Raw genomic sequence first — 12,276 nt, forward strand, 5'->3', positions numbered from 1 at the left:
ACCAATTTAGGATACCCAATGGTGACTTTCAATTTGGTCTTAGAGCTTTAGGGAATGATCAGGATGTTGTGACATCCCCAAAATCTCGGCCAGAAAAGACCGATTTCATTTATGCTTTTTAAAATAATTTTCAGAGTAAATCCTTTTAATTTTAAAAGAGATGCGGAATTTGTTCCCAAAAACAAAACATGATAAAATAGATATTTATCAAAACATTTCATAAGACATATGATTTCATTTCATATTCAAAAGTCGGGATGTCATGTTCCGATACATATCATAAAGCATAAACGATAGCATTACAAGTCATTCAACAAATATATACATATACAGACTTGTAAACAAAACAACTTGATGTTCGCCCATCTTAAGCTCTTGCGCCACTTCCTGTAAAATAAATCAACTGAGTGGGTCAGGCTTGGGAGCCTGGTGAGCATATAGGGTTTTCAAACCCACAATAATTATATTTAATTACAACAATCCACAATAAACCCGATTACTCATTCCCGTTATCCTCACCTTACGTTCCTAAAAATAACGTCTATTATAAGGAACTTATTTCAGGATTTTTCATCGGGACGGACATTACTGCAGAGGGGCTTCCTCAACAATAAGTATCCTAAAGGCAACCATGTGGGGGATAGAGTACACCGGTGAACACGTCGTTCACAACACCTACAGGTAATGAGCCTGCTAGTGTTCCACAGGACAGTCTAGAATAGTCCGTGGTCGTTATCCATACTCTGCTGAATGACTAGAATAACACCAATAACACCGAGGCCTCTCATCTGTTTATTACACACCAATTACCTACCCATGTTCTACCCAACATATTAGTAGATAAAAATATACGTTTTTATACATAGTTTAAAAACCTGTATAACATGTTTTAATCAACACATATTCCACATAACAGATGAGGCATACACACATAACACGTATTTCATAAAGAATACATCAGATCTAATAGATAGAAGAGAGTGAATATACACTCACACGTATAACAACCAAATATATACACCTAACACGTATTTTATATGAAATACTTCATAATATTGCATTGGAATGAAAATAACTACACACTCACTTGATCAAAAGATGATCGGAAGATCTTCACAAAACCGGGCTCCTCGCGGGCAGCGTTTCGGCTCGGGAATAACGCTCTTTGGGATCCTCGGGGCTTCGGATCTTACTTCGGGGCTCGGGAATATTACCGGGGCTTCGGGGTATAAACGGCACGCAAATCGAGGCAAAGGACCAGAGAGAATGATGAAATTTGCAAAAGAAAAGAAGCTGCTTCGGACCTCCTTTTATAGGCTGCTGAACCCTCGCACGTACGCGGGGCGTACAAGGCTACGCGGGGCGTACGCCTCGGTGGTCGTCAGCGCTTATGTCATCGGTCCATCTCCGTCATTGCATACGACTCGCTACCCCGTAGAACTCGAGTGCCCTACGTTGTACGCGGGGCGTACAGCAGTACGCGCTGCGTACTTCGGATAGACCGCCTCTCCTTCTCTTCGGATAATATCGGAGTTTAAATTAAAATAAATATAAAATATTTATTAAAACTTCAAAAATTCATATCTCCTTCATACGAACTCCGTTTTCGACGTTCTTTATATCCACGCGAAGGTGAGACTACGCTCTACAACTTTCGTTTAGACTCCGTCGGCTAATTTTGGCTTTTATTTTTATTATTTATTTTTAGAAGGCTCGGACAGGAAAACTTCGTTATAAAATCATAACTTCTTCGTCCGACGTCCGTTCTCGCCTATCTTTTCATCGCTTCACTACTAACAACAAGATCTTCGATTCTCATTTAGATTGTTTCGGCTAAAAACCGCTCGATCTCAAATCGAGTATTCGGGCTGCATACTGCCACGTCGAAACTTCAGAAAATCATAACTTCCTCATACGAAGTCAGATTTGGGCGTTCCTTTTATGCATGCTCTCGGTTTAACGAAATCTACGACTTTCGTTTAGATCGCTAAGGCTAAATATCGCTCTATCTTAAATTCATATTTTACGTCACTCGGCGTCGTGTCGGTTCTGTCGCGAAACTTCGACAGGTCATAACTTCTTCGTTATAACTCGGATTTTGGCATTCCTTATATCTCCGGAATCCTTGTTTCGACCACTACAACTTTATGCAAAGATATTGGGCTTAACTCACACTTAAATTTTGACGCTTATTTTATTCTTAATTTATTAAATTATAAAAATTAACAAAAATACACACATAAATCACATAATTCAAATAATTCACAAATAATACATTCTTATTATTTCAAGTTGAGTTACAAAGTTAACCTAGACTATTACATTGCTAAAAATGGCAAGCCTAGAAACACGGGCGTTACAGATGTGATCAACCTTTTTAAATACGTTGCACATAACAAGCTGATTGAGGTGTATACAAAGCATGGGACGACAAATTTACTGACTTACTTCATGTCTCCAAACGTAAAGGGTAAAGTTGTCATTGAGGAATTACCAGAAAATGATGATCAAGGGGCTAAAGTTGAGGGTCAAGCTCATGTAGAATCTCCATAGAAAAATATGATCCATGTTAATGATGTGTAACACTCTAAATTTTCTCAATATTTTTTTTCATTTTAAAACCTTACAAAACACAATTTCACATTTCTCAAAATAACATTTATAAGTTGTTCAAAACATAAGATAACAAAATGTTTAACAATATCCCAGAATCCTCAAAATATAATCTCTAGCTGGTGTGTACAATCATGTCAGCGCCTTCCCGCGATCCTGAAAGGTACCTAAAACACATTTCACACAACACTGTAAGCACGAAGCTTAGCGAGTTTCCCCAAATGCCACACATGAATAATTAGCCTCTCATTGCTATATCTCAATAAGGACCCTCCGGTCATGTGTCTCGGTGAAGACCCTCAGGTCTCATAACTCTGTTTGGACCCTCCAGTCCTAACTCATCAAGGCACAATAATAATATACAAGACATATCACAAAGACAAATGCAGAACATCAAATAACTCAGTATAAACATATAAGACCCTTCGGTTAGTAACTCAAATTAATAAGATCCTCCGGTCACACAATATTACCACTCAGGTAAGTATAGTGAAAAGAATCACCTCGTAGAGTAAAGCAATATATCCCACACTTGAACTGCTGGTCTAGACTCCGCCTACACATATCACAATCATTCTACTTAACAATTATATAAAATGTTAAACTAACTCATCTACTAAATCTCCAAAAAGGGTGAAAGACCATTTTACCCCTCCATGTTCTCCAAAGTACACAACTTAACCCAACCCTAAAAGTCAACAAAAGTCAACACTCAAGTCAATAGTCCATGTTGACTCAACTCATCGGGTCATCAGTACTCAGAAACCACAAAAACCCGAGTCAACTCGCCGAGTTGCTAGCCAACTCGTCGAGTCCATACAGAGTCCAGAAGACTGGGGAAAAACCCTAACCACTCGTCGAGTTGTCTCATCAACTAGTTGAGTTCACTCTAAATCCATAAAAGGGAAAACCCAACTCAAATCATCGAGTTGGATGCCCAACTCGTTGGATTCTTCAACCCTTTCTCATTAAACTTATTTTAGTCGATTCAAATGCTCCAAACTCCATATCCAACCTCCTAGGATGGAGTTACCATGTAAAGTTGCTAAATTTACGATCATGCAAGGCCTCACAAGGCTAAATCACCCAAAACTAAGCACAAGAAGGGGTTTAGGACATGAATACGGGTCAAAGATTCATAAAGCGTGAAGCTTCATGTACATGGGACCTAGAGAAGTCCAGATTTCAAACTCATACCCCCTGGGCAAGCTTAACTCGAGAATTGACCTCATTTTGCACCAAAAGCCCATAAACTCACATAAGAAGAGATCTAAGGAATGGAAAGCCAAGGTAAGGACATTTTACCTCCAAATAGATGCTATAACTGTATGTATGTTGGATCTAAAGACTCCTCCTTGTTCCAAGATCCTCACTCTTCAAGCTTCCTCCAAGAATGCACGCTTTTCACTTTACATACTCAAATTATGGGCTAGCTCACTAGGGCTTCGCTCTGGACGTGATAGGGAGATGAAGGAGGCAGGGTAAATGAATTAAAGTCCTTTAAATACAGGGCGCAAACCCGAATAATTAGGGTTTTTAACACAACCTCAACTCGTCGAGTTTAGCTCTCCAACTCGACGAGTAGGCTTCATAACTCGTGCATCCATGTCAACTCCTACACGATGAGTTGGGCCAACCAACTCGTCGAATAGCCCCTTCAACTTGCACAAACTCCCTAAGTCCTACATCCAGGAATCAGGGTGTTACATGATGAGCCTATTGGCGAGTACATGTCTCTAGTTCTTTTTGGGAGTAAAAATGATACTTTCTCGCTAGAGTATACAAGGGGTAGAGTTGTGAATTCCAAAAGAGGTGAAGGTTCTTGTAGAAAGACTCTTAATTTAAGTTATATTGCAGTAAGAGGCTTAATTTAGATTATATTGATGAGGGTGTTCACATATCAAAAGAAAAGAATTGTAACAACGTAAGTTTCAAGATAATTTTTCTTTTGGAAAATTATAATTCTCATGAAATATTTCACAAAACATCATTTATTAAGATCACAAAACATAGCTCCATGTTTAATAAAATGGTAATCCAGGATCCTCTTAACTCTTTCTCTGGTGTGTACAATCAAGTCGGTGCCTTTCCGCGATCCAGATAAGAAAAACCTGAAACACATAACACATAACACAGTAAGCACGAAGCTTAGTGAGTTCCCCAAAATACCACATACAACACATATTAGCCACTCAAGGCTATAACTGTGTTTGAACCTCTGGTCAATGTGTCTTAGTGGGACCCTCCAGTCCCATAACCCTGTGGACCCTCTAGTCCTAACTCTGTAAACTCTGAAACATACATAGCATAAATCATATAGAAATAATGCAGTGTATCACATAATATAAATAGCATACAAAATACTCTATCTCATAACTCTAATTACCACTCTAGGTAAAGTATGGTGAGAATACTCACCTCGGATGAAGAACCGCTCCTATAAACACTGCTGTCAAGCACCGGCCTCTAACTCTGTGCCAAACCCATAATTATATCAATTAGGAGCTAAGTCCAACCTCTCACTTATTTGGGTCTAAGGATAGCCATCTACCAGCCCATTAATGCCCTGAACCCATTGGGCCCACCGAGGCCCAATAATAAATGGGCCTACACACTGCCGAAAATCCAAACAAAAAGGCAAGCCCAACTCAAGGGCCCAAAGCACACATATATAAACTTTTCTGGTCTAAGACTCTAATACATGAAGCCCAAACTCCAGGCCCAACACTCGAGGCCCAAAACATAACTCAAAAGCCCATAGAAGGAGTTACGCAGGGCGTACCTCCTCGTTACGCAGGGCGTACCTCCTCGGTACGCTCAACGTACTCAGGCGCACAAGAACTGGTCGGGGACTTCAACCCAGTACGCGGGGTGTACTGGAATTACGCCGCGCGTACTCTCAGTTTTGCTTGTCGAAGTTTCTAGGTCTTAATCCATTAAGACCTTAACTTATCTCTTAGATCTAGACTTCCTAACATCTCTTACTCCATAAAGTTGACTACTTTAGGCCCTTGAATGGCTGATAAGGTCACAAACACATGAATCTCTTACTTTCTTAACCTAAAATGCACATAGCTCATGCATGGGTTGAATCTCATGATCAAGATCTCATTTTTATGGTTCCCCACCACTAAATACGCTTAAAAAGATAGGTTATTTAGCTCTGGAGTTCACCAACTCACAAAGTTCAAATCTTGGGACATAAAACCCTAAAATGGACCATACTAAGTATAGATCAAAAGAATGAGAAAGCTTTGAGCTTTTTACCTTCAAATGATGCTCTGGCCCCAAGAAAGCTCATATCCAAGGCCTAGACTTCAACTCCATTCTCTTTCATGCTCCTTCTTAACTCCAAAGAGCCCACAATAACACATACAAGCTCAACATGGCCACCCACAAGCTCAAGAACGGTTATTAGGGTTTGAGAGGGTTTAATAGCTGAGGAAGGTGGCCAGAAATGAGACCATCTCATTCTTTAAATAGGGGCACCACTTGAATTAGGGTTTTCCTTCATCGCCTAGTACGCCCAACGTACCCTCTAGTACGCCTAGCATACTAGGTGGCCCTCGTGTCCAATCCACGTTCATAGGTACGCTAAGCGTAACCATACTTACGCCCAGCGTACCCGATGCCACTCATTTCTCCATAAGGACTCAACTTTCCATAACTCCCAAACTATCATAGTTTCTTGATATAACTTCAGATTCTCAAGATCCTCATTTCTACAGGCAGGTGACGAAATGCCTTACGATCTCAGCAACTCGCCACAACTCGAGACTGCCTCATGCCCGACTCGTGGCCCACGAACCCTAATCATGGACAATCCGAAATGGGATTTTACAATTCTCCCCCACTTAATTATATTTCGCCGTCGAAATCGCTTCTTATCGACACTTAGATTGAAACCAAAAACCCAGAAGTACCAAAAAGAAAGACCTCATATCTCACCACTATATTCCTATGGATGCCTGAGTCCAAACAGGAACTCCAGAAAACCAGAACCAAAATCGAACCCTCTGACGCTAAGATACCCCTTTCTGACCTTCCCAAAATCGGAAACTCTAGTCGCCTAGCCCGCCTCCAGACCGCCCACTCATGTTATCACCATGATAGTCTCCCTTTGAACCTCGTACCCTGATAACTCACTGCTTCTCTGATTTCGCCAGACAAAATTCCTGACAAAATTCGACAATCGGCTATCGATCCTCATACCAATGTACCAAACAATTTGGATCATACCCCAAGGAACGGAAGGGTTCACATCCCACCAGGGCTCATTCACTGAACTGCTATACCAACCCATCCGAATAGTGAATTTTCAACACTCTGCCCTCAGACACAAGAGAATAACCATGCTCGCTCAGAAGTGTCCTCATGCATAGGAATAACTATAAGCCTCAGCTCCATTTCACAAACCCCCCTTAACATTGTGCACCAGGTATGAATTCTACTAAACCGTTGAATCCCCAAGGTCCATTGCATTATCTCAACCGTCTCAATAACTCCCTTCCCACAATAACTACCTTGGCTCATTGTGACACGCAAGTCATGAAGTTTGCTTTACCCCAAGCAAATGCTACACTCCCAACTGAAGGTCGACTCAACCCTAACCTATGTCGTTCACTGCTCATATTTCTATGCATCTCGCGGTACTTCCCGTACCCGAGTAATGACCTACATAGGTCTAAGGCATCTGAAGATAATCAATACTCCCAATATGGAATCCATCTCTGATTCCAGCACCTCATTCCACCTTATAAATACACCGCTAGAATCAAACTCGACTCGAGAGTCTGGTCTGGCACAAAATTGAAACCACTCGTCCCAACGAACATTCAACTCGTGACCCATAACCCGCAACCCACGCGCACTTCACTTGACCAAATTCTCCGGATTGCGATGTCCATACCTTACTCAGAATATAATGATTACCGATCATTGAGGAGACCCCGGTCTCGCCCTTGGTCCGACCACCAGACTCCCAAGAACTCATAAATTAGGGCTATTCAAGCCTAAATCCCTTCTGCGTCATGCTGTAATGCCCGTAGATCCTGACTAGTCAATTTAGAGACGATAAGCATCAAAAATGACTTTTTGATGGAAGATTATTTATAAGGATTAATCTTAACTAAGTTATAGTATATGTTACAAGGATTCCGTACATATAAAGAATGCCAAAATCCGAGTTATAACGAAGAAGTTATGACCTGTCGAAGTTTCGCGAAAGAACTGGCATAATACAGCGCGACGTAAATAGTGAATTTACGTTAGAGCGATATTTAGCCGAAACAATCTAAATATGAATTGAAGATCTCATCGATAGTAGTGCAACGATGGAAAGACAGACGAAAACGGACGTCAAACGAAGGAGTTATGAGATGAGTGTGGAATGGATGTTTTATATAGGTGTTAAATGAGTAAATCTGTACATGTATTTTATATCTACAAGTATGTTGGGTAGAACATGGGTAGATGAATTAGATGAGGTGTGATGATAATTAGGTGATGAGAAATAGGTGATGATAATTAGGTGATGAGAGATAGGTGATGATAGAAAGGTAATGATAATTAGGTGATGATAGATAGGTGATGATAAATAGGTGATGTGAGATGAGAGGAGATACCATATCCTTGACCAACGATGTGGCAATTTGGCAATGTAGACATCTACCAGAGTATAGATGGCGACCACGGCCTATTCTAGATGACCTCGTGGAAACACCAGCAGGCTCATAACATGTAGGTGATGAATTACGAGTTCAAGAGATGTTGTAACTACGTATTCATGCGATGATACTCTAACCCTTACAATGAATTACGAGTCCAGACAATGTTGTGACTACGTATTCATGCGATGAATTACGAGTCCAGGCAATGAATTACGTATTCATGCAACGGTGGGGATCTTTAAAAGGAATTAAGCCAAAAAAAGGTTTATGCAAAAATGGTCCCTTACATTTGAAATGAAGGATTTACCTTCACATGTGAGGCACATGAGGGGGTTAATAGATCCTTTTTAACGGGAGTTAAGTCTAGGGACCAATTCCACATAAAAACCACTCCAAAAGGACCATGGATCCAAAAAAACTCGGGGTTTGGACTAAAACCCCAAAAGTTTGCATACCATAGGGATCATTTTTGCAATTTTGTCATTTTTTTGAAAACTTTTATGAGTAAATTACATGAATGGTCCCTATGGTTTAGGATAATTTGCACGTTTGGTGCCTAACATATATATATTTTTTAACTCGGAAGGTCCCTACTGTTTGTTTTTGTTACAAGCTTGATTATTTTTTTTACCTAAAAAGACTATTTTTCTATTGATTTTTTTTAATTTATTTAAATAAACACACCCACCCCCACCCCCTCACTTTACCTTACCTACCCCACAATTTTCCCTTTTTAAATAATAGTTTTTAGGTAAGACAAGGACCAAGCGTGTAACAAAAACAAAAAGTATGGACCAATTGTGCAACAAAAAACAAACAGTAGGGACCAAACGCGTAACAAAAAACAAACAGTAGGGACCTTCGAGTTAAAAAAATAAATTAGAGATCAAACGCGCAAAATTACCTAAAACTATAGAGACCATTAATGTAATTTACTCTATTTTCAATTTAAAAACAAGTATCTATATAATGTTTCCACCTTAAACCGACCCTAAACGTCAAACCATAAACTTTAAACTTTAATCCATAAACATCATATCCAAACACCAAACTCTAAAATATAAACCCTAAACGAAATTAATCCCCGTGACTTTTATTCTTCTATTATCTCTTTAAAATATTTTATTTCTTAAAAAATCGAAACCAATATGTTAAAATGTATCACAGATAAGAATACCTGGATCTAAACCAAAATATTACTTTTATTAACTAAATATGATTATTGATTTTACAAACTTATATAACAAAATTATAAAATTCTGATTTGCTAAGAACATGCTAAACAGAAAAATATAATGATCTCTTATGAATCAAAAGGAGTAAAAAATTCTACTATAAAAAAATATAATAGAATTTGCTGTGAAATGTTTTAAAGTTAATAGAGAAACGTAATGTATTGTTTTTTTATTTGTGAAAACATACTTTGTTAAAACATTTTTTTAAATTACATTATTGAAATAGAAAATATAAAATTAGAATGTTATAATAAACAAATAAATAGAAAACATGTCTCTTATTTTTGTATTTAACATAATATATTGATTATAAAATTGTTTTATATTATTTTAAGTTTTCAATATTATTTTTCATTTTTAACGTGGTTTCCAGACATAGTGAAGTATATGGCTTATTAAAAGGTTTTCATGCATACAACTTTCGTGGATGTTTAAACGAAACCAAATCTTTTTTCCATTAAATTCTTGATGCAGAACTGAAACGTGGTTACAAGGTAATGTTAATAAAAAGAACTTAATCACTCATTTTTTGTTAGACTTTTTTCAATAGTATGATACGAAAATACAACTTAAAAAGGACATGTTATTTTGCAAAAATAAAAAATCAAGCAGTCATAGCGTTATTACACATGCCAGGATTTCTAATGCACCAAAGCGGTTGAATCGGTTCAGCCTTCACCCCTCTCTTCACCATTCTATTTATCCACTCATTCAACCTATCCGTCGCCTCCCCGGATCTCTTCATCCCGGCCTCATCCCGGTTGCCGGACCACAACACCTCCGCCATTGCCGACGACCTTGGCCAAATCCTTGAATCAAGAACCGTCGCATCCGCCTGCTCCGACCACAAAGCCACCTCCCCACCCAAAACCAACTTCGCCTCCGCCTCCGTCAGCCCGTATGTTATATCATAGTTGTATATCAACTGCCATGTCTTGAAAGGTCCACACCATGATCCGCCGTTTCCCTGTTCAGTACCTGGGGGTTGATCGTATATACTGTTATTCCCGGTGAAATCGCCATGCCCGCAGTCCAAGTAATAGTAATCCGCCGACGACACGATTGTCCGGTAACCCGCCGACACCAACCGTTTCGTGTTGTTGGGGCCGCCGTTCCATGTCTGCATAATGGTGGTTTCCGGTGGGAGAATCGAAGGATTTACCTTGATTTCACCGTCAAGAATAACGTCCTCCCAGTAGACAGCGGTGCGATTGAGCGACAAAATGTAAGGGTAGGTGGAGTTGATGAAAATTTCGAGGACTTGACTGAGAGTGCCGTTGTTAGCAAGATACTTTTGGATTGTAGGGTCGGCTTTCCAACATCCGGGAACGACCTCATCGGCTCCGCCGTGGAAAAATGTATCTGGAAATAGTGTAGTCAGTTCTGTGAAAACGTTTTTCACGACGTCGTAGGTTTTCGGAATTAAAGGATTCAAGTGGCCGGTTCCTGGCTCTGCTGCCAGCCGGTCTTTCCACGAGGCCCCCGCCGGCATCCAAAACATGTTGGCACAAGCTACAATCTCCGGATAAGCATCCGCCCATGACCCCGTGTGCCCTGCAGAACGATAAGAAAAGGAGCCATTGATAACATCAGTCGATCGGGAATTACGAATCGCCGGAAAACGTGCACACACTGATAAAATTGAGACTTACCAGGCATATCGATCTCCGGAATCACTCGAACGCCGTGTTCCAACCCGAATTGTACAATCCGCTTCACATCTCCCGTCGAATACTGCATATCCGATCCATACGAGCCATTTCCGGCAAGCGCTGGTTCCGATTTCAGAACCAATGGAAACGAATGTGAATCTGTTATGTGCCAATGGAACACGTTGAGTTTATTGGCACTCATACCTTCAATCAACCTCAAAAGATCCTCAACACCATAGTAATTCCTTGAAGTATCCAGTAGAATCCCTCTGTGTTCGAAGATAGGCCAATCCGAGATCACCAATCCGGCTGCCACTCGAGCAGGGCTTCCCCATACTAGTTGCGAGAAGCTCTCCAGTCCTCTCATAGCTCCCCAAGGCGTCGCCGCCGTGAGAGTAGCGGAGGTACTTTTGGACGGGATGGTGAGAGTGTAGGATTCATTGACGCCATGGGAGAGCGTTGCTTTGAGATCTGATATGGTGATTGTTAAGGTTTGTAACGGCAGGGAGGCGGTGAAGTTGATCGCCGGAGCAAGTAAGGGGTTGTAGTTAGCGGTTTGGATTTGGCTGAGGTAACGGTTAACCGCCGGTGTTAAGTAGGGGTGCGGCGGAGAAGTAATGACGAATGATGGGGAGAAAGGGATTGCCTGTGGGGTGGTCCAGATGAAGGATCTTGGTTTGGGCCATATGTTGATCGGAGATCCAACGGCTGAGGTTGAAGGAACCAAAGTGAGAAATAATAATAGTAACTTTAAAATAGTGGAATAATTATTGGTATTCATTTTTTGTTATGGAAAGTAAAGTGTGTGATGAGTGATGAGTGGTGAATAGAAGAATGGAGAGGATAAGTTTATATAGTTTTTTGAAAATATAAAAAGTCAATGGAACGAAGGATATTTCATTTGTTTGAACTTTTCGATATCTTTTTTCTCATTTTGTTTCTTCCATTTGGTGTTTTGTGTTTAGTTCATATAATGATATAAATAAAATAATCGTGTAGTTTTTTAAACCATAATCAGTCGGTAGTAAAGTGTCATGTATGGTATATGATTTCATATGGATTGATAGTATTTTAAAGTATATTTCTAAATATGGTATGATTTCATGA

The 12,276-nt window shown here is 39.9% G+C and overlaps 1 protein-coding gene across 1 annotated transcript; it reads right to left on the reverse strand.

Moving 5' to 3' along the window:
- Positions 1-10,021: 10,021 nt before the first annotated feature.
- Positions 10,022-12,006, reverse strand: LOC145041836 (beta-hexosaminidase 2-like). The gene is made up of 2 exons (XM_078990043.1): positions 11,170-12,006; positions 10,022-11,071 (listed from the first exon to the last, which is right to left on the reverse strand). The coding sequence occupies exons 1-2, from the start codon at positions 11,948-11,950 to the stop codon at positions 10,122-10,124; spliced, it is 1,731 nt and encodes a 576-aa protein (XP_078846169.1). The 5' UTR covers positions 11,951-12,006; the 3' UTR covers positions 10,022-10,121.
- Positions 12,007-12,276: the final 270 nt, after the last annotated feature.

This window comes from Lactuca saligna, chromosome 4, assembly GCF_052625555.1.
Source record: "Lactuca saligna cultivar CGN05327 chromosome 4, ASM5262555v1, whole genome shotgun sequence".
Classification (NCBI taxonomy): domain Eukaryota; kingdom Viridiplantae; phylum Streptophyta; class Magnoliopsida; order Asterales; family Asteraceae; genus Lactuca; species Lactuca saligna.

Coding starts and splice junctions, on each gene's coding strand:
- LOC145041836 (XM_078990043.1), bottom strand. CDS start 11,950: ATGAATACCAATAATTATTCCACTATTTTAAAGTTACTATTATTATTT. Junction 11,072..11,169: donor TCCGGAGATCGATATGCCTG/GTAAGTCTCAAT, acceptor ATCGTTCTGCAG/GGCACACGGGGTCATGGGCG.